The following is a 17,519-nucleotide window of genomic DNA, read 5'->3' as shown; positions in this document are numbered from 1 at the left end:
CCTGCAACTCTCACCGATCGTGAGCAGACACCAAGTGATTTTTCGCACGTTTTCCCCTCTTATAGCCGCCTTAATCACCTTCTTCCATTTTACTTTTTCCATTTGGGAAATTCCTTTTGGTCTAGTAAATTCTTTCTGGTCAACTTTTAGTAGTAGTTGACCACTCAAAATTCATGAATTAAACCTACTCTTGTGTAGTATAGACAAAAGAGTAAACGACCTTGTCCCACCCAAAGAATGGACTAACGACACTTTCTCATCCATCGACTTTTAAAATACCACTTTTCTACCCAAATGTTATATTTCGCCAGTAATTTATGTTAAATACAATAATATTTATTGTAAAGATGAAAATACCCTTAACAAAAGCCCTATCATTCCGACCTGCAACTCTCACTGATCGCGAGCAAACACCCACTGCTTTTTCGCATTTTCCCCTCTTATAGCCGCCTTAATCACCTTCTTCCTTTTTACTCTTTTCCATTTGGGAAATTCCTTTTGGTCTAGTAAATTATTTTTGGTCAACTTTTAGTAGTAATTGACCACTCAAAATCCATGAATTAAACCTACTCTTGTGTAGTATAGACAAAAGAGTAAACGACTTTGTCCTACCCAAATAATTGACCAACGACACTTTCTCACCCATCAATTTTTAAAATACCATTTTCCTACCCAAACGTTATATTTCGTTAGTAATTTATGTTAAATACAATAATATTTATTGTAAAGACAAAAATACCCTTAACAAAAGCCCTATCATCTCGACCTGTAACTCTCACCGATCGTGAGTAGACACCAAGTGCTTTTCGCACATTTTCCCCTCTTATAGTTGCCTTAATCACCTTCTTCCCTTTTACTTTTTTCCATTTGGGAAATTCCTTTTGGTCCAGTAAATTCTTTTTGGTCAATTTTTAGTAGTAATTGACCACTCAAAATCCATGAATTAAACCTACTCTTGTGTAGTATAGACAAAAGAGTAAACCACTTTGTCCCACCCAAATAATACCGACACTTTCTCGCCCATCGATTTTTAAAATACCATTTTACTTCCCAAACGTTATATTTCGTTAGTAATTTATGTTCAATACAATAATATTTATTATAAAGATGAAAATACCCTTAATAAAAGCCCTATCATCCTGGCCTGTAGCTCTCACCAATCGCGAGCAGACACCAAGTGTTTTATAGCCGCCTTAATCACCTTCACTTTTACTTTTTTCCATTTGGGAAATTCCTTTTGGTCCAGTAAATTCTTTCTGGTCAAGTTTTAGTAGTGGTTGACCACTCAAAATCCATGAATTAAACCTACTCTTGTATAGACATAGACAAAAGGATCCTTCCAATAGAATTGTGACAAAAATTGAAATTTGAAAGGGTTGGAATCTCAGAGATAGGGGGATTTACAAGTAAAGAAGAATCAGGAGGGTGGTGTTGGTTTTTGTATTATTGTCGGTGGCATGCTATGAGTGCGATGGGTGGAGCAGTCCAAAAATTGAATGGACAGATGTGGCCTAAGCAGCGACCCACTTGACATGGCGATTTTCATTTTTGGAGTCATTTTCTGAGAGCACTGCTGTGTTGGCGATTTCATTTCATCTACGCCTCACATTTGGTATCTATATAATCACAATGCTATACGTGATTGGCACATACTTTTCTTTTATTTTCTTTGGGAAAGCAACATCAAATTATTAGTTTCATATGATAAGAAATTTAACTTGTTTGTTTGTTGTTTCTGCGTGTGAAATAAATACGAAATTGTATGATCCAATTTCCTAAAAAAAACAAAGCCAACGCCAAATTTAATTTGAAAATCCAAGTATGAAATCGAAATTCATGTCAAACTTTACAATCTTTAAGAAATGGTTGGTGATGAAGTATTCGTTAAACTTTACAATCTTCCAAAAATAGTGAAACCCTAATTACCCTATAAGAAATAGTAAAACAAAAATCTTTACCTAACTATAACACTAATTGTTTGACTCTTCTTTGAAGGATAAAATTTGGGTAGGAGGACAAATCAGAAAATGTAAAATCTCTCCAGGCACTAATAGGGATAATCATTAGGGTTTTTATTTAACCGACAATTCCAAGGTCTCAAAAGATTAGTTGAGGCAGTAATAGATCTATAAATTTCTGTTAGGGTAAGCTAAAATAAAAACTAATTACATATAATATTTATATTTTGTTTTTCTAATCGAAATTGTCACAAAAAAAAAATATTAATATTAATATTTTTTTTTTAATTTGAGGATATTCTCTAGACCATTCCTGAGTTAAGGTGTGTGCAAACTAGTCCAAACATCCACGTGATAAAAAACAAAAAGGATAAAACAATTGGTTAGGGAATATATAAAAGGATTTGGGATCTAACCTAATTGGTTTAAGTAATGAAATCGGCATCTTCATTTGATTTTGTAACTCTCTCTAGAATGTCTTCAAAGAAGAGAAGAGCACGTGTTTGGTTGAATAATTCACTTTGTGCTTAAGTTATATATATATTCATATGAGATGATAGATGCTTATTCTACATACTTCAATCCCAAACTAACCTTTTTATCCTAATTAAATTCTTTTGGTCTCCTCTCCTCTTACGTAACTTACTCTGTCCAATTTCAATTTAACCAAATTGTGACCATAATCAACTTCTGAAAAATATGATGTACTTTTTAGCCCATAACATAAACTAAATTTGTCGACAAATTTAAGGAATCATAGACGGATTGAGTTACGGTTGAACTAGAATTGGAAACCCAAATCAAAGTATTGTTAACACCAAAAATGTGAAGGATCAAAAAGACATAATCTAAGTAAAGTTGTTAGAACTAACTGTAACACAAAGTACAGAACGTAACCGGAGGCTTTATGTAACGTTTTCCTTGTGCGTTCCGCCAGTCCCGCCAATTGACACGTACACACGTATTTTTGGTTTATCTTTTTACAACGTCATTGTCTTTCTCTCTGGTGGTGAAATGAAGTGGTGATTGGATAAAAAATTAAAGATGGAAACTTGTGAAAATCTAGAGAGGAGTTTCTATTTTTATTAATACGGTCAAACTTTTTGTAGTGGCAGAGATTGTTATAAACACATTGCATTTGTATGCACACTGTAGTGTTCAGCAAGCCGAAGACAAAGCCGGCTCTGTTTCACTTCAAAAACATTTTTCTCTTTCTCTTTCTCTTTCTCTTTCTATCATCTCTGCTTACCCAATACCAACTCAAAGTTTTTATCTTTATTGGATTCATTTGTTTTTTGTTTGGTGGGAGATACATAGATGTTTTGTATTGGGATATGAACCGTTGATTGAGTGTGAATAAATCTGATTTTTCTTTTCCTTCTTTTGTATTTTTTTATCTTTGGGAAGAGAAGGATTTGAATAGGTTTTGATTTGATTTGAGGAGATGGGTTGTTTTCCTTGTTTTGATTCGAGGGAAGAAGAGAAGTTGAATCCAGTTAAAGAATCGGATGATCAAAAGCAAGGCCAACCTACTGTTTCTAATAACATTTCCAGGTTGCCTTCTGGTAAGTTTTGTTTATAATTTACGTGTTTTCTTATTGTTATAATTTTTGGCTATTTGGTTGATTGATCTGATCTGGGTCTGTTTGATTTATTGATGATTGGGATAAGATGCTGATGACGCTCTTTTCATTCGATTACTTTTATATTGTTTATGTTGTGTAGTTCTGCATCATTAATCAGGTTGATTAGATTTAGGAGCTAGCATCATTCTCTTCGTTTTGTGGATTATAACTTGATTGATTTTTGTTTCAAAGAATTTTAGAGCTTTGGATTATGGATTGGGATAACTGATAAGTGAGATCTCATGATGAATTTGGATCACTTAGGTTGATCTGATTGGTAATTTAGTTAGTGGGATTGGAAACATTAGTTTAATTTAAGGTCAGATATTGAAATTATATAAATTTAGTACAATCATCTTTACTTACTATGATTAAAGTTTGAGTCCATCAACTTTGCTTAATGATTTGGATTGAAATTAGTGTAATTAAGCTTTCATCTTTTGACCAATGTGGTAGAAATTACTAGTCTTCCTTTTCTTTTCAAATTTAAGGAGCTTAATTCTTGACCTTAGATTGTCTGGTTGGCATAAGATGGTATCAGCGATCCATTATTCTTTGTTTTGATGGAACCTGCAGGAAGAGAGAGACTCAGATCAAGAAGCAATGGGGGTTCTAAAAGGGAACTGCCAGTTCCCAAAGAACTTCCCGGTGGTGCCAATATCGCAGCTCAAACATTTACTTTCCGTGAGCTTGCAGCTGCAACCAGGAATTTCAGACCAGAATGTTTCATAGGGGAAGGGGGATTTGGACGTGTGTACAAAGGGCGGCTTGAGAGCACTGGCCAGGTAAATTATTCCATTCTTGCTTTTTTCATCTATCAAATCTGAATCAGAGTATATAGTTGAAATGAATAGACATTATATTATACCTGGATTTACTGGCAATAGGTCTTTCATTCTTGTTGATTAATTTATCTTTACCTACCCAATAAAGAAAGAGGAGGTAATTCCTAGACTGAAATAGCATGATGATTACAGCAATTTGAGGCCAACTATCTGGTGAAAATGGAATGGTTTTGAATAAATTTAACTATAGTGGATATGTTTTCCAAATTTTTTCTAAATCCCTTGTAGACCACCAAGTTGGTGAATCCATTTAATATGGTCAGGAGAATTAAATAGTTTCAGAACATCATCTATATATTTTGCCAGAACAAAATTAAGGATAAAATTATCAAGTGGCAAGACTTCTCAGGGCTTTGAATTGTGAATTTTTTGTTAGCATATACCTTTTTTCTGAAATTCTTCACCATAATTGATTCTTGAGCCCATACCTTACACTCTGACATGATAGCATTTGTGGGGTTACTGTTATATCTTGATGTAGTCAACCTTTCTGCAAAGAGAGCAGCAATCTCTACGTGTTCGAATGTGAATTCTCTATTCAAAAAATCTAGTGAACATTTGATTTAATGTTGCTATTAAGTTCCTATTGCTGCATGATATGCATCAGCTGTGGTTACTTTCTTAACCCCTTAAACGGAACAAATGTGAAGAAGATGTAACTACAACATACTATTTATTTGGATAATTAATTCCTTGCTTTTACCAAAGCTGCAATGCATGATAAGATTCACCATATGAAAATTGTAATAATTCCAAAGAGATCACAAGTACTTTATTTAAAGTGAGACAAATCAAAGATTTAGACTATATGACTAAGATTTCATTAGATTATTATTGAAATTATGAGATTTTACTTGCACCATGGTACCACTGCAGCTTCTGGTCTTGATGGGAATATGTTTTTGATTTCTCTGACTCTGTTTGCTCTTTGCAGGTTGTTGCTGTCAAACAATTGGATAGAAATGGCCTTCAAGGTAATAGGGAATTTCTGGTGGAGGTCCTTATGCTCAGCCTTCTTCATCACCCAAACCTAGTGAACCTAATTGGATATTGTGCTGATGGGGATCAGCGGCTCCTTGTCTATGAATTTATGCCCATGGGATCTTTGGAAGATCACCTTCATGGTAACTTTTTTTGCACTTCTGAGTTCCCAAATTTGACATTATTTCATTTGTTCATAGTTTCACGCACACCTAGGACGACTATAGAATCTATCGGAATTTTATTATATATGAATCCTATTAGTAGCCCGTTTGAGATGAATAAGTTGACAGTGCAATGAGAGGTGACTTACTGCTTGCTGAAATGATGAGATGGATGTTTGGTTGATTGAATAGGATATTAGAAGAATTCACATCCTATGATTAGTCAAAGCCTGCAAATGGGGTAATACTATGTTGCCAATAACAAGTAGTTGAGATGCCTTTGTGAATAACTCATTCTTGTTATGTTGGTTGAATTAGTGCTATTGATATAAACAACCCAGCAATAGGTAGGGTTGCTGAATTCCTTTTTGATGGATATATGTTTTTTGCCTTATACTATCTTGATTGCTCTCTTAGATGTGTTTTTAAACATTACGTATTGGCTTATAAATAAGAAATAAATGAATTGTGAGCTATCATGGAAGAAGGGGTGGTAATGCCAAATAGGTAGACACAACTTAAATAATGGATTTTTGATACTCATTTCATTCGATGGTTTTGCTGTCAACACTTGCAAGTTGCCATATACTACAACACTTTGAATTGTAGAATCTTGATGTCAAAAGTATGTGTTTATGAATACGGATGGGTGTTGGAAAGCAGAAAGAAATAAGTTATTATAGTTCGGATATTAATATTCTTCACAAAGTTGGTCTATTAAGGGCCACAGGGTGCCGTAATTGCAGTTTTATGTTCCTTGATATATTTTTATTTATTTTTAAACCTTTTAAATTAAAAGAGTTTGTTTTTCGATGTGAAGTAACTGCTGATTTCTTTGTTACAGATCTTCCACCAGACAAGGAACCACTTGATTGGAACACAAGAATGAAGATAGCAGCTGGTGCTGCCAAAGGTTTGGAATACCTTCATGATAAAGCAAACCCTCCAGTTATTTATAGAGACTTTAAGTCCTCCAACATATTACTTGATGAAGGATTCCATCCTAAGCTTTCTGATTTTGGGCTTGCAAAGCTTGGTCCAGTTGGAGACAAGTCACATGTTTCCACCAGAGTTATGGGAACATATGGTTATTGTGCCCCCGAGTATGCCATGACTGGACAATTAACAGTAAAATCTGATGTCTATAGTTTTGGGGTGGTCTTCTTAGAGCTGATTACTGGACGAAAAGCCATTGACAGTACCCGACCCCATGGAGAACAGAACCTAGTCACATGGGTAATATATTTAAATGTTGTGAAATGTAGTTACAACTTTTCTGTACAACAGTGTGTCCAGCTGAAAGTTCTGTCATTTCTTTGTAACTGAGACTGGTAGTGGTTTTATGCATGTACAGGCACGTCCGTTGTTCAATGATCGAAGGAAATTTGCTAAATTGGCTGATCCACAACTTCAGGGCCGGTACCCAATGCGTGGTCTCTACCAAGCTCTAGCTGTGGCATCAATGTGCATCCAAGAACAGGCTGCCACTCGTCCTCTGATTGGGGATGTGGTCACAGCCCTCTCTTATTTGGCAAACCAGGCATATGACCCTAATACTGCTTCACATGGGTACAGAGGTTCTGGGGATAAGGAAGACAGAAGAAGCAAAGATGATAGAGGCGGAAGAATATTAAGAAACGAAGAAGGGGGAGGATCCGGACGCAGGTGGGACTTGGAAGGGTCGGAGAAGGAAGACTCCCCAAGAGAAACCGGTAGGATGTTAAACAGGGATTTAGATAGAGAACGAGCTGTTGCCGAGGCCAAAATGTGGGGAGAGAATTGGCGAGAAAAAAGGCGGCAAAGCGCCCAAGGCAGTTTCGATGGCAATAACGGGTAGTTGTTACCACTCTTAGCATTCTTATCAGACAGTGGAAGAAACATTGGAAGCTTAGCTATAATTCCAGCGGGTTCATCCAAACAGCTTGACAATGCTTCTCGCACTTCTGAGCGGGCATCATAAGGGACTTGGTGCAACCAATGTTTAAACCCTTTTTTGTTTTTTCCTGTTTATCGTTTTTTATTTTCTTTGATTGGAACATAGCGGACGAAGATGATTATGATTATGTAAAAGAGTGTACATTATCTGCTAGGAGAGTGAAAGCAGAACAAGACGTATTTATAAAAATTTTGAGAGTAAACACGTCTTGCTCATCTTGTGCTTCTGCTTGTTCATGTTCTCTGTATCTTGTAATCTTCTTCAAAACACACTTTATACCAACTAATTGACGTAATTTTATCAAACACTTTCATATGTCAATCTTAACAGTTCATTTATGCATACACAAACTTTCTATACAACCCGTTGATTTAGTTTATCCGTGCATATGCTTTAGCTTTACTACCTAACATTGTATTTGCTTTCTATCTTGTCTGGACGCCTTCTCGCCACTTGTTCGTTCTATTTAACAATTTGGCATCAAAGATCTCTGTCACTTCTATGCTTCTCCTATATTATATTAAATGATTAAATCTCTATCGCTGAGATGAGATGATTACTGAATTTGAGATTATCTGCAAGGTACAATAATATAAAGTGGGAGTACCATAACGAGTTCCATCTGGCACAAAATAGGTGGAGTGTTGTGTTTTGAGGTCAGGAATTTTCAACTTGCCCCGGCGATGAAAACAATCAAAACATAGAACGTCCTTGAAATGGGTCCGTCAAATATCAAAGTAGGCTGCCTTGGTTCACGCCTTTGATTCCAAGTGTCCAGTTTGCTCATTTCTAGCACGTTAGTTTTTTATAGGGCATCTAAATTATTGATTGTTCAATCAAAGATTCATGAGCTAGCAATTGTCAATTTTCATTTTACTCAAAATTGAAAGCACGAACTTTTATGTTTCTATCTTGAAAGCGGCAACATATATTAAGATCCTCAACAGTATACATAAAAACAAACTGGGACAGTCACTGTATTTGTTATGTAAACTGAACAGTATACATAAAAACAAAGGACGCTTATGAGAGTAGCTTAATTAAGCTTTCATTTTCGATTCATACATACAGTGCAAAATTAACAAGAAAGGGAAAAAGACAAGGCTTCTTTGGTTTGTGAGAAGTAGGTAGGAATTAAACGGCTGCACATAATTCATTTTTTTGGACGTCATCCTTTGACATGACTTCTAAGGTTTTCTCAGGTTTCTGGGGCTCCTCTATTTGTTCATTCTCTTTGGCATCTTCATTCACAATATCTCCATTTACTTTGGTTTCAACTTGAATATCAACGGGATATACTTCAGAAGCTCCCAATGCGCTGAGTATAACAATGTTCTTTAAGGGTTCTGCAGGTAGCTTTTTCTCCTCTATGACCTTACGGGTGTTCCTGTAAATCGTGTAAAGGACCATCTGGAGTAATCCCAAGACGAAACCCAAAACGTTTGGGAGCTGGAGTATCATTAAAAAAACAAACCAAAAAATTAATATAACAGATAATATGAAACAAAGAAAAAGGTATTTAACGAAGGAAGATTTAAACTTACAGCTATGCAAATATCCTTCAGGAAAAGGCCATAACCGAACCACATAACTGCACTCAACGTAAGGAAGAATGATAAGTTGAATGGCATGAACTCAACACTTTTGGTTCGAATAACTCGTGCCTACAAAACAAAAAAAATAATCAGCCGAATGATTATAAAATACCAAAAAATTAGGTAATCTTTTTAAGTTTGGTATGTTGATTAATACTCACCACAATGCTCAAGGGTGCTGCAAAAACACTCACAGAGAAGGCAACACAAATCCAACCAAGAACTTGGATCCGAGTATTACCATGAATAAGGTAGTGTGTAACGATGAGGATCAAAAAGAAGGCTCCCAAGTTCATTAAAGCAAATGTTCTGATAGTTGATTTCTGCAGTCATATAATTAATAGGGTAAGTTGATTGTTGAATGTCACATAATTTGTTTTTTAAAAAAAAAAAAAAAAATCAGTTGTTTTCCATCTTAATTACCCGGCTGTCTTTTGATGCATAAGCAATGTACATAGTGATGTAAATGCTCTCTACAAAACATCCAAAGGAGTTGATGGTGATGAGGAGAAAGGCATCTCCTTTAAGCATTGCATAGTAGAGCCATAGCATTGAACTGAACAACGCTACAAGATAAGGCAAGGATTGGAAGCTCTCCGTTGATTTCTTTTTGAAAATACGATAAAATGTTGGCCTGCGAAAAGTATATAACCAATTATTATTTTGTCATATCAAAGCATATATGTTATAAATATTATTCTGTTTCTTTTCAAAATTGAAAAAGATATAAATGAGAAAAAAGGTAAAATACTTACACAGGAGCAAGATACACAAGAATGGAGATGATATTACCTGACATCAATCAATCAACAAAAAAGATTTCATTATACATAATACAAAAAGTTCCTTAAACCAGTTAAAAACAAATATTAATTAATAGGTTAGTTTTAGTAATGAAAACGCGTAAGCATGATTATGATAATGAACTTACTATTACTACAGCAACAACGTGTGTGTATAGTTGAACAGTATTTTAACTTATAAAAAATTTTCAATGGTTCATGAGTTTTCATTTCTATGCATAAAATATGAACAATAGACATGTGACTGTGACTGTGAGGAAGGTTGATCATCTTTTACATGCCAGCCTCAACTTTTACCAAACAAATATGATATTAAAAAATGATTCTCATGTGTTCTATAACTATTCCACTGTGTAGTAATTTGCTGATGAGAAATGAACAGACTGGAAACTTAATATGAACTGCGGATAGATTGAAGATTAACAGTAGATGAAGGGAGGAACGAATAAGCCGGAAAAAAGAGTTGAACAAACATGAGGAATGAAGGGTCGTTAGGAAAATGGAGAAAACTAGATGCATGGCAAAGCTTATAATATGTTTATGTGGGCATTATTTTTATACCTAAGACGCCAAATGCAACTGCCAATTGATGGTGGCTGATACCCATGAGAGCCATCTCTTCAAAATGAACAAACAAAAATGTTTGACACACTCTACAAACAAATTAACAAAAACACAGAAGATGAAAGCAGCAGGGACACTTTCTCCTCTCGCTCTCTCTGGTTTTGGAGCACCCTCAATATTACATGCAAAATAAACTGCAGTGTAGGCAATGAGGATGGTCCTAATAGGTTTGGGAAGTGGCCTTTTTATACACAAAATTATTGACACACACAGTAATGAGAGTGCGTAATGAAGTCATTCTTGTTGCATGACAAGTGGAGGCTTTAGTAGGTGGCGTTGCTTAAAATCATTCACCCAACTATTTTTTCACCCCCACGTGCCACCCCAGTCGCGTGTCCTTTATTCCAACCATGTGGCATTCAGATCTTTTTATTTCACCGTTTTACTCTAATACGTGGAATCCAATTTAATCATAAAATCCTATTTACTTACTATAATTAACAAATTAAATTATTTTAACATGGGAAGTGTAATAAAGAAGACACGCGCCTATGAGAAAAGCGTGACATAATAGTCTGAGAAAATTATATAATAAAGAGTTGTTTTTTACGTTACTGAGAGGCCGCAAAGGTGTCCTTAAGTAGGGCTGCCATTCACGTGACCTCTCGAAATACATAGACCTTAAAAGCCGTTTCTTTAATGAGAGATGAATGATAAGCAAGTGAAAAAGGCAGAAGAAAACACGCCACACAGCGTCAGCCCTACCTAGATGGGGATTTTTTTTTTTAATTTTTTAATTTTTAAAATTCTGTTTGTTTTAATTTTGTTTGATAGTGTTTTCGGGTGTTCATGCAAAAGAAAAGGGAAAAAAGGTGTCGTGTGTGAGAGGATGATGAAGATCTCATGACTTTTTTCTCCTTGAAGCCAGTTGTTTTCCTGCAGTTATATGAAGATTTGAAGAAATCGACAAAACGTATGACATAATAAACAATCATATGATTCTTTGTTGTTTTTATAATACGTAATTTTAAATAACGCTAGGTGGATATTGTAGGATTCGCCAGATAATTCATTTATGGCTCTAACTAAAAGAAGAGTCTTGATGCTTTTGATTTCTCTTCTCCTCCTCCTCCTCCTTCTTCTTCTTCTTCTTCTCTTTCCATTGGTTGTTAATTTAACCCTTCCATTTCTGTGGTTAATAATACTTCTATAGTTCCATTTGCTACTAGTATTAATGCGGTTCATCCCATTCGGATAATTTCTTCTTTAAAGCTCAAAACTTTTTATCTTGTCTGGCTAATCATTCATCTGATCCAAAGGGAAAGGGTTGGAATGACGAAATGAGAAGTGATGGATCGATAAACATTTTATTTTAATATGGAATGCGTCTCTTTCGATTGGTTAATTTGTCTGCTTTATTTTAATATTAAAGATGATTTAACATTCAACGAAAAATAGAAAGCACTACCATTATCGTCATAGTTTAATTAATGGTCTTTGAATTAGTGGGAATTAAATAGGGTTTAGAATTAATTAATGGCTCCCACAAGGCCACAACAATCACATAATATTACATCATCACCATGTATGTTCATGCAATTGTATGGAGAGAATTGATAGATATCACCATATGATTAGTTGTATTATTTGATATGAGATGAACAAGTAACGCGTGGCATATTATTTATTCATATTTGGAATTGAACACATCTCCCGACTCCTATAATTGAGAAATCTAGCTGGCTGTTTGCATGCAGAAACAAGATATGTGATCGAACATCCCTTCATAAAAATTTCCATCTTGTGGCCAAATTTTAGTGTGGTTTGATCACCAAATATCATTTCATTATTGAGGAACCAAAGATAAGGTTGGTGGGGTAAACTAAGACAATGACTCCCAGCATTTAATAAAGCCAGCTATATAGCTTAAATCTTAATTTGATTAGGCAGGGGAAAGGAGCATTCTAAACAAGGTAAACATGATGATAATCTTGTATTGACTTAATTTAAGGGGGAAATTGTAATACATTTCATGTGTTCCTTTTATGTATAAATTTAATTACGTGTGAGCTGGAGGTCTATAGTCTTAATTTATATTATATGATACTATTACTTCCGCCGAAATTCCTGCAATTTGAAACACCAACATCTTTCGTCTATGACAAATAGTTCTTCCCTTGGCCTTAAATAATTAATCATTTGTAGGAAATCGTGATGAAAAGCTGAACCTAAATATACCGAAGAAGCTTCCGTACACAACTCTCTATGTCAATGATTAGGAAACTGATGAGATATACTTCTAATCCAGTCTTCTAAACAATATGATTATCGAATTTGAATACTCTCTAAACTTTTAATTACTGCATGGATTACCCTTTTATACAATACACCAATTAAATCTCTATAAATTAAAAATATTTCCAGGAATATTATTACATCATGCGTGGATTTCTTTTAAGGAAACTTTATTTGATAATGTTTTTCTGCCGGAAAGTGCATTCGGATATTTTCTTCACAAAAAACATTATACACGAGATAAAAATGGTATAATTATTGGAGTAGTTATATGAAAAGTAGTTTGATTTAACTGTACCATTTACGTAATCAAGCACTCAAGAAAACAAATTTAAAACAGTAGTTATACAATATACCAATTAAATATTAAATTTCTTGACTTCGACAATCAAAATGGTTCTATGGTGTAGTGGTTAGCACTCTGGACTTTGAATCCAGCGACCTGGGTTCGACTCCCGGTAGGACCTTTTTTTTTTTTTTTTTTTGATAATTTTTTATTTTCTCTTTCATTTTTTTTTATTTTTTATTTTTTATTTTTTAAATTTACTTTTCTTTCTGATTTTCTTCAAACTCACAAAATTTCCTAAATTGTTCTCCGGACCAAAGACATGGAAGAGAATTACAAAACCCTTGAAATCGTTGAGAAAACCCCCAACTCTGGAGTCGTTTACCTATACCTAAACCGTCCATCGCAGCGCAACGCGCTGTCACGTGATTTCTTTTCCGAATTTCCCAAGGCCTTATCTTTGCTCGACCAAAACCCTAATGTCAACGTGATTGTTCTCGCTGGCTCTGGCGATCATTTCTGTTCCGGCATCGACCTAAAAACTCTAAATTCAGTCACTGATCAGTCCTCCACTGCCGACCGCGGGCGCTCCTCCGAGCGTCTCCGGCGAGATATCAAGTTCTTGCAAGACGCGATCACCGCCATCGAGCTGTGCCGGAAGCCGGTGATTGCCGCTATCCACGGGGCGTGTATTGGAGGAGGCATTGATATTATCACCGCCTGTGACATTAGGTTTTGTACGAAAGATGCCTTTTTTTCTGTCAAAGAGGTTGACTTGGCTATCACAGCGGATCTCGGCACGTTACAGAGGTTGCCCGGGATCGTTGGGTTTGGTAACGCGATGGAGTTAGCGTTGACGGGTCGACGATTTTCGGGTTCGGAAGCTAAGGACTTGGGTCTGGTTTCTCGGGCTTTCGGGTCGAAGACAGAATTGGATGCGGGTGTAAGACATGTTGCTGAGGGTGAGTTTGTAATTTGTTTCTGGTTTGATCTTTTACATGCAATTTCAGGATTGAATCTCTCGGAGATATACTATACAATATATTATTAACTATTTACAGATTAATTGGTAGTGATGTGGCAAGTTAGGGCGGGAAAATTACACACTTTGAATAGAGAGAAACACCAATAAACCTTAAATGGAATGATAATCACTGGTCTCATAGGTCTACTTGTCCCATGAATACATGATTAACTTTTGGGACTGATATTGTTGTCTGGTCAATTTTTAAGAGGTTTAAACATGGATTTGGGAATATAATCCCTTGAAATAGTCTGGGTTAGTTTGGAGACCCTGCTCGATTGTATAAAATCTTTCCTGGGTGAAGATTTTTTATGACAAAGTTCAATGAGACAAATATAAGACCTGCAATTGTATGTTTGTATTGAACTGAAACAAGGCTATCTGACTATGTTTAATTTTTGTTAATAATATTGGTACTTCTTGTGCGGTTATCTTAAGCATTTTTTGAAATCTTTTTAGTCAATGTGTTTCTTAATTTCGGTTACTTTTTGGTTTTTTCATGACAAATTTGTAGACTCTATAGAGTTCCTAGTTTGCTTTTGTTCATATTTGTCCTTTCCGAATGCCATAAATAGACTATCACCACTCAGATTTAAGCATTGCCAGGATGAATGAACCAAGCTATTTTGAAGATTGAGGGACGATCAAATAACATGTTTATTGTTTTGAAAAGCACAATTAGATCATAAAAATCATGTATTATCTGAAGCTAATTGTCTGATTTAATTTTTATGGTTTGGCTGGATGCCATGAACATATGTAGTTAGAGGTTACTTCTTTGATTTGCCTGTACAGAGTTCCTGTCTCGTCATTGGTCAGCCTTAAGTTGAGAAATGATATTAATAAATTGCTTTTGATAGGAATTGCTGCGAAGTCTCCTCTAGCTGTCACTGGGACAAAGGCAGTGTTACTAAGAGGCCGAGACATGACTGTGGATCAAGGTTTAGATTATGTTGCAACTTGGAACTCTGCTATGCTTTTATCCGATGATCTAATGGAGGCTGTGTCAGCACAAATCCATAAAAGAAAAGCTGTTTTTGCGAAGCTCTAATGGTGGGACATGCACTTGTGTGAGGTGTTGTTTGTTTTATTTCCCTAGATCTTGAGCTCTTGATTTGGGATAGGACCAGAATATGATAAAGCTACCCAGGATGTACGTCTATGTCAAATGTTGTATGCGAGAAGAAGCATTTTAACCCTTTAAACACGAGATACTATTCCACGCACAATTTTACACCATAGAAAAGAAATAATATTCTTTATCTAATTTATTCAAGAAAACTACATTTTTCCCCATGTATGAATGGAATGTACATACAAAAACAAAGCACTACGGTTAATCTTTTTCTCTATCTGGGGTGGAAACATCTGGGCAAAGAGTGCACAACCTTGCACAGCCGTGGCTGTGTCTAAATCTACTAGTTTTAATGCCAATAACCTTTAGGCCAAATTGGTTATTATTCTTATAGAAATACTCCTGATTATACTTTCTGTTTATGGGCAACTGAGCGCACGCCTAGTGAATTCAACTCTTATGTATTGTGCGGTTGATTTCTTAGTTAAGAAGACACTGAAGAAGAGTACTGTAAACTCATCCATCGAGTTGTGCGCTGAAACACCACTCATGGTATGGTGATAAAAAAGCAAAAGAAAGTTATATGAGTTCGTACTCTCAAGCTTTAAAATGAATGATCATTGGGGCTCTTGTCCGGTCGAGTTTTAAAGTTTTGAAATATTAGTTGACGTGCAAGCAAACTGACCAGACACCTCTACTGATAGGAAAATAAAATTCAGCAGAAAATAAAATAAAAAATGAATGTCATAATAGTTAATACACAGCATAATATCATATACTAATCTATAAAGATTAATGTTATTTGAGTTCCTTTCTTAAATAGAAATATGTTCCCTATCTTCCGTACCAGCGGCGTACTTCACGCCTCCCTTTCCATGATTTATAGCAACTTTCTCTCCTGAATTTTGACCCAGTAGTCGTGAATCATTGACAATCTTAACATGTTGAAAAAGAATACGTTCAGACTTCAGTTACGTCTTTTGTGAGTGAAGGTGGAAACAAAATTCTACATATTTTGATAGCAAGAAAATCAATTATAATATATCCCAAGTTATCCTCTTCATTTTTATATTCCAAATAATTTGACACAGATTTATAGATATACATTTTATAATCGCATGATCATTTAATAAAGCATTTTGTATATAACATTACCCGTTAAAAGTATTATTAATAGTGAAGATCGTATTGTGAGTAAGCTGTTTTTGCGGAGCTATAATGGGATATGCATGAATGACCTATGTGTGATGTACTGTTACATTTTATTTCCTTAGCTCTTTTAACTCTTGATTTGTGACAGGGCCAGAATAAAATAAAAGCTTGTACTGCTATTTCAAATGTTGGATGCAAAAATGAGCATTTTAACCCTTCAAGCTTCAGCACAAGAGATACTATCTGTGCATAATTTTACACCAGAGAAAAGCATGTATGAATGGGATGTACAAACAGAAAGAAAGATATAATGGTTAATCTTCCTCGTATATCTGGTGTGGAAACATCTTTGGCAGTGTCTAAAACTACTAGCTTTAATGCCAAAACCCTTTTGGCCAAAGGTGTTATTCTTCTTATAGAAAAAGGGATACTCTTTACTATCCTTTTTCTTGTTTGTTTTGGCGACTGAGCGCATACAGAGAGAATTAAACCCTCTATGTATTGTGGTATTGGTTTCGTGGTTGAGAGTAATGTTATTTGAGTTCCATTTACACCTATCTTGATTATACAAAGAGGGCAAAATGGACGGTGCTTACTAAATGTAGGATGCAATCGGACATATGTTCCCATCTTGAGTACCACCGGCGGGCTTAACGCTCCCCTTTTCACGATTTGTGACACCTTTCTCTACTTTTGATTTTATAATTACAAGTGTTGATTTCAACTACTTCACTATTTTAACATGTTGAAAAAGAAGAGTACAAAAATCATGCCATTTTCAGTTTTGTCTTTTGATAGGGAAGGTGGAAAAAAAATGTATATATTTTGATCGCACGGAAATCAATTATCATATATCCTAAGTTACCCTCTTAATTTGATATTCCAAATAATCTGATTGACATTGATTTATAGACATACTTATCTTGTGATTACTAATGTATATCATATTAAAATAATTATTAATTAACCTACCACTAGGTGGCCAAACGGTCGAATAGAGATTCTTAGGTGTATTACTCAAGAAGTTTTGAATACGATTCTCCTTAATTGCTAACAGGGATGGCACTGGAAGTTACTCGGCCGTTAAATTCAAGGTTATCGGGGATTAATTGAGGTGCATACAAATTGGTTAGAAACTTAGACACCCCTAGTTAACGAAAAAAAAAAAAAAAAGAATTATTAAGTGTAAAGATCGTATTATGAAAACATCAAGTTC

At 35.2% G+C, this 17,519-nt stretch overlaps 3 protein-coding genes and 1 non-coding gene across 4 annotated transcripts; 3 read left to right on the top strand and 1 right to left on the bottom strand.

Moving 5' to 3' along the window:
* The first annotated feature begins 3,055 nt into the window (after positions 1–3,055).
* On the top strand, positions 3,056–7,504 carry LOC116140735 (serine/threonine-protein kinase PBS1-like). The gene is made up of 5 exons (XM_031426319.1): positions 3,056–3,523; positions 4,160–4,368; positions 5,363–5,552; positions 6,418–6,809; positions 6,928–7,504. Exons 1-5 carry the CDS (start codon positions 3,403–3,405, stop codon positions 7,408–7,410), a joined length of 1,395 nt encoding a protein of 464 aa, XP_031282179.1. The 5' UTR covers positions 3,056–3,402; the 3' UTR covers positions 7,411–7,504.
* Positions 7,505–8,415: 911 nt separating this feature from the next.
* LOC116140736 (bidirectional sugar transporter N3-like) lies at positions 8,416–10,644 on the bottom strand. Its single transcript, XM_031426320.1, has 6 exons — positions 10,469–10,644; positions 9,860–9,896; positions 9,528–9,738; positions 9,266–9,427; positions 9,054–9,173; positions 8,416–8,958 (listed from the first exon to the last, which is right to left on the bottom strand). The coding sequence occupies exons 1-6, from the start codon at positions 10,521–10,523 to the stop codon at positions 8,644–8,646; spliced, it is 900 nt and encodes a 299-aa protein (XP_031282180.1). The 5' UTR covers positions 10,524–10,644; the 3' UTR covers positions 8,416–8,643.
* A 2,517-nt stretch (positions 10,645–13,161) lies between these two features.
* Positions 13,162–13,233, top strand: TRNAQ-UUG. Its single transcript has one exon. It is a non-coding gene; the product is annotated as a tRNA-Gln (tRNA).
* Positions 13,234–13,374: 141 nt separating this feature from the next.
* On the top strand, positions 13,375–15,379 carry LOC116140760 (delta(3,5)-Delta(2,4)-dienoyl-CoA isomerase, peroxisomal-like). The gene is made up of 2 exons (XM_031426339.1): positions 13,375–14,014; positions 14,937–15,379. Exons 1-2 carry the CDS (start codon positions 13,375–13,377, stop codon positions 15,125–15,127), a joined length of 831 nt encoding a protein of 276 aa, XP_031282199.1. The 3' UTR covers positions 15,128–15,379.
* Positions 15,380–17,519: the final 2,140 nt, after the last annotated feature.

Source organism: Pistacia vera, unplaced genomic scaffold (assembly GCF_008641045.1).
Source record: "Pistacia vera cultivar Batoury unplaced genomic scaffold, PisVer_v2 Contig377, whole genome shotgun sequence".
In the NCBI taxonomy this organism is placed as follows: Eukaryota; Viridiplantae; Streptophyta; class Magnoliopsida; order Sapindales; family Anacardiaceae; genus Pistacia; species Pistacia vera.
This window is presented reverse-complemented; position numbering and strand designations above follow the sequence as displayed.

Excerpts from the sequence above, each read along its gene's own strand:
- LOC116140735 (XM_031426319.1), top strand. The coding sequence starts at position 3,403 with ATGGGTTGTTTTCCTTGTTTTGATTCGAGGGAAGAAGAGAAGTTGAAT. Across the intron at positions 3,524-4,159 it reads CATTTCCAGGTTGCCTTCTG|GAAGAGAGAGACTCAGATCA; the intron begins GTAAGTTTTGTT and ends TGGAACCTGCAG. Across the intron at positions 6,810-6,927 it reads AACAGAACCTAGTCACATGG|GCACGTCCGTTGTTCAATGA; the intron begins GTAATATATTTA and ends ATGCATGTACAG.
- LOC116140736 (XM_031426320.1), bottom strand. The coding sequence starts at position 10,523 with ATGGCTCTCATGGGTATCAGCCACCATCAATTGGCAGTTGCATTTGGC. Across the intron at positions 9,739-9,859 it reads CTTGTGTATCTTGCTCCTGT|GCCAACATTTTATCGTATTT; the intron begins GTAAGTATTTTA and ends TACTTTTCGCAG. Across the intron at positions 9,428-9,527 it reads ATGCATCAAAAGACAGCCGG|AAATCAACTATCAGAACATT; the intron begins GTAATTAAGATG and ends ATATGACTGCAG.
- LOC116140760 (XM_031426339.1), top strand. The coding sequence starts at position 13,375 with ATGGAAGAGAATTACAAAACCCTTGAAATCGTTGAGAAAACCCCCAAC. Across the intron at positions 14,015-14,936 it reads TGTAAGACATGTTGCTGAGG|GAATTGCTGCGAAGTCTCCT; the intron begins GTGAGTTTGTAA and ends TGCTTTTGATAG.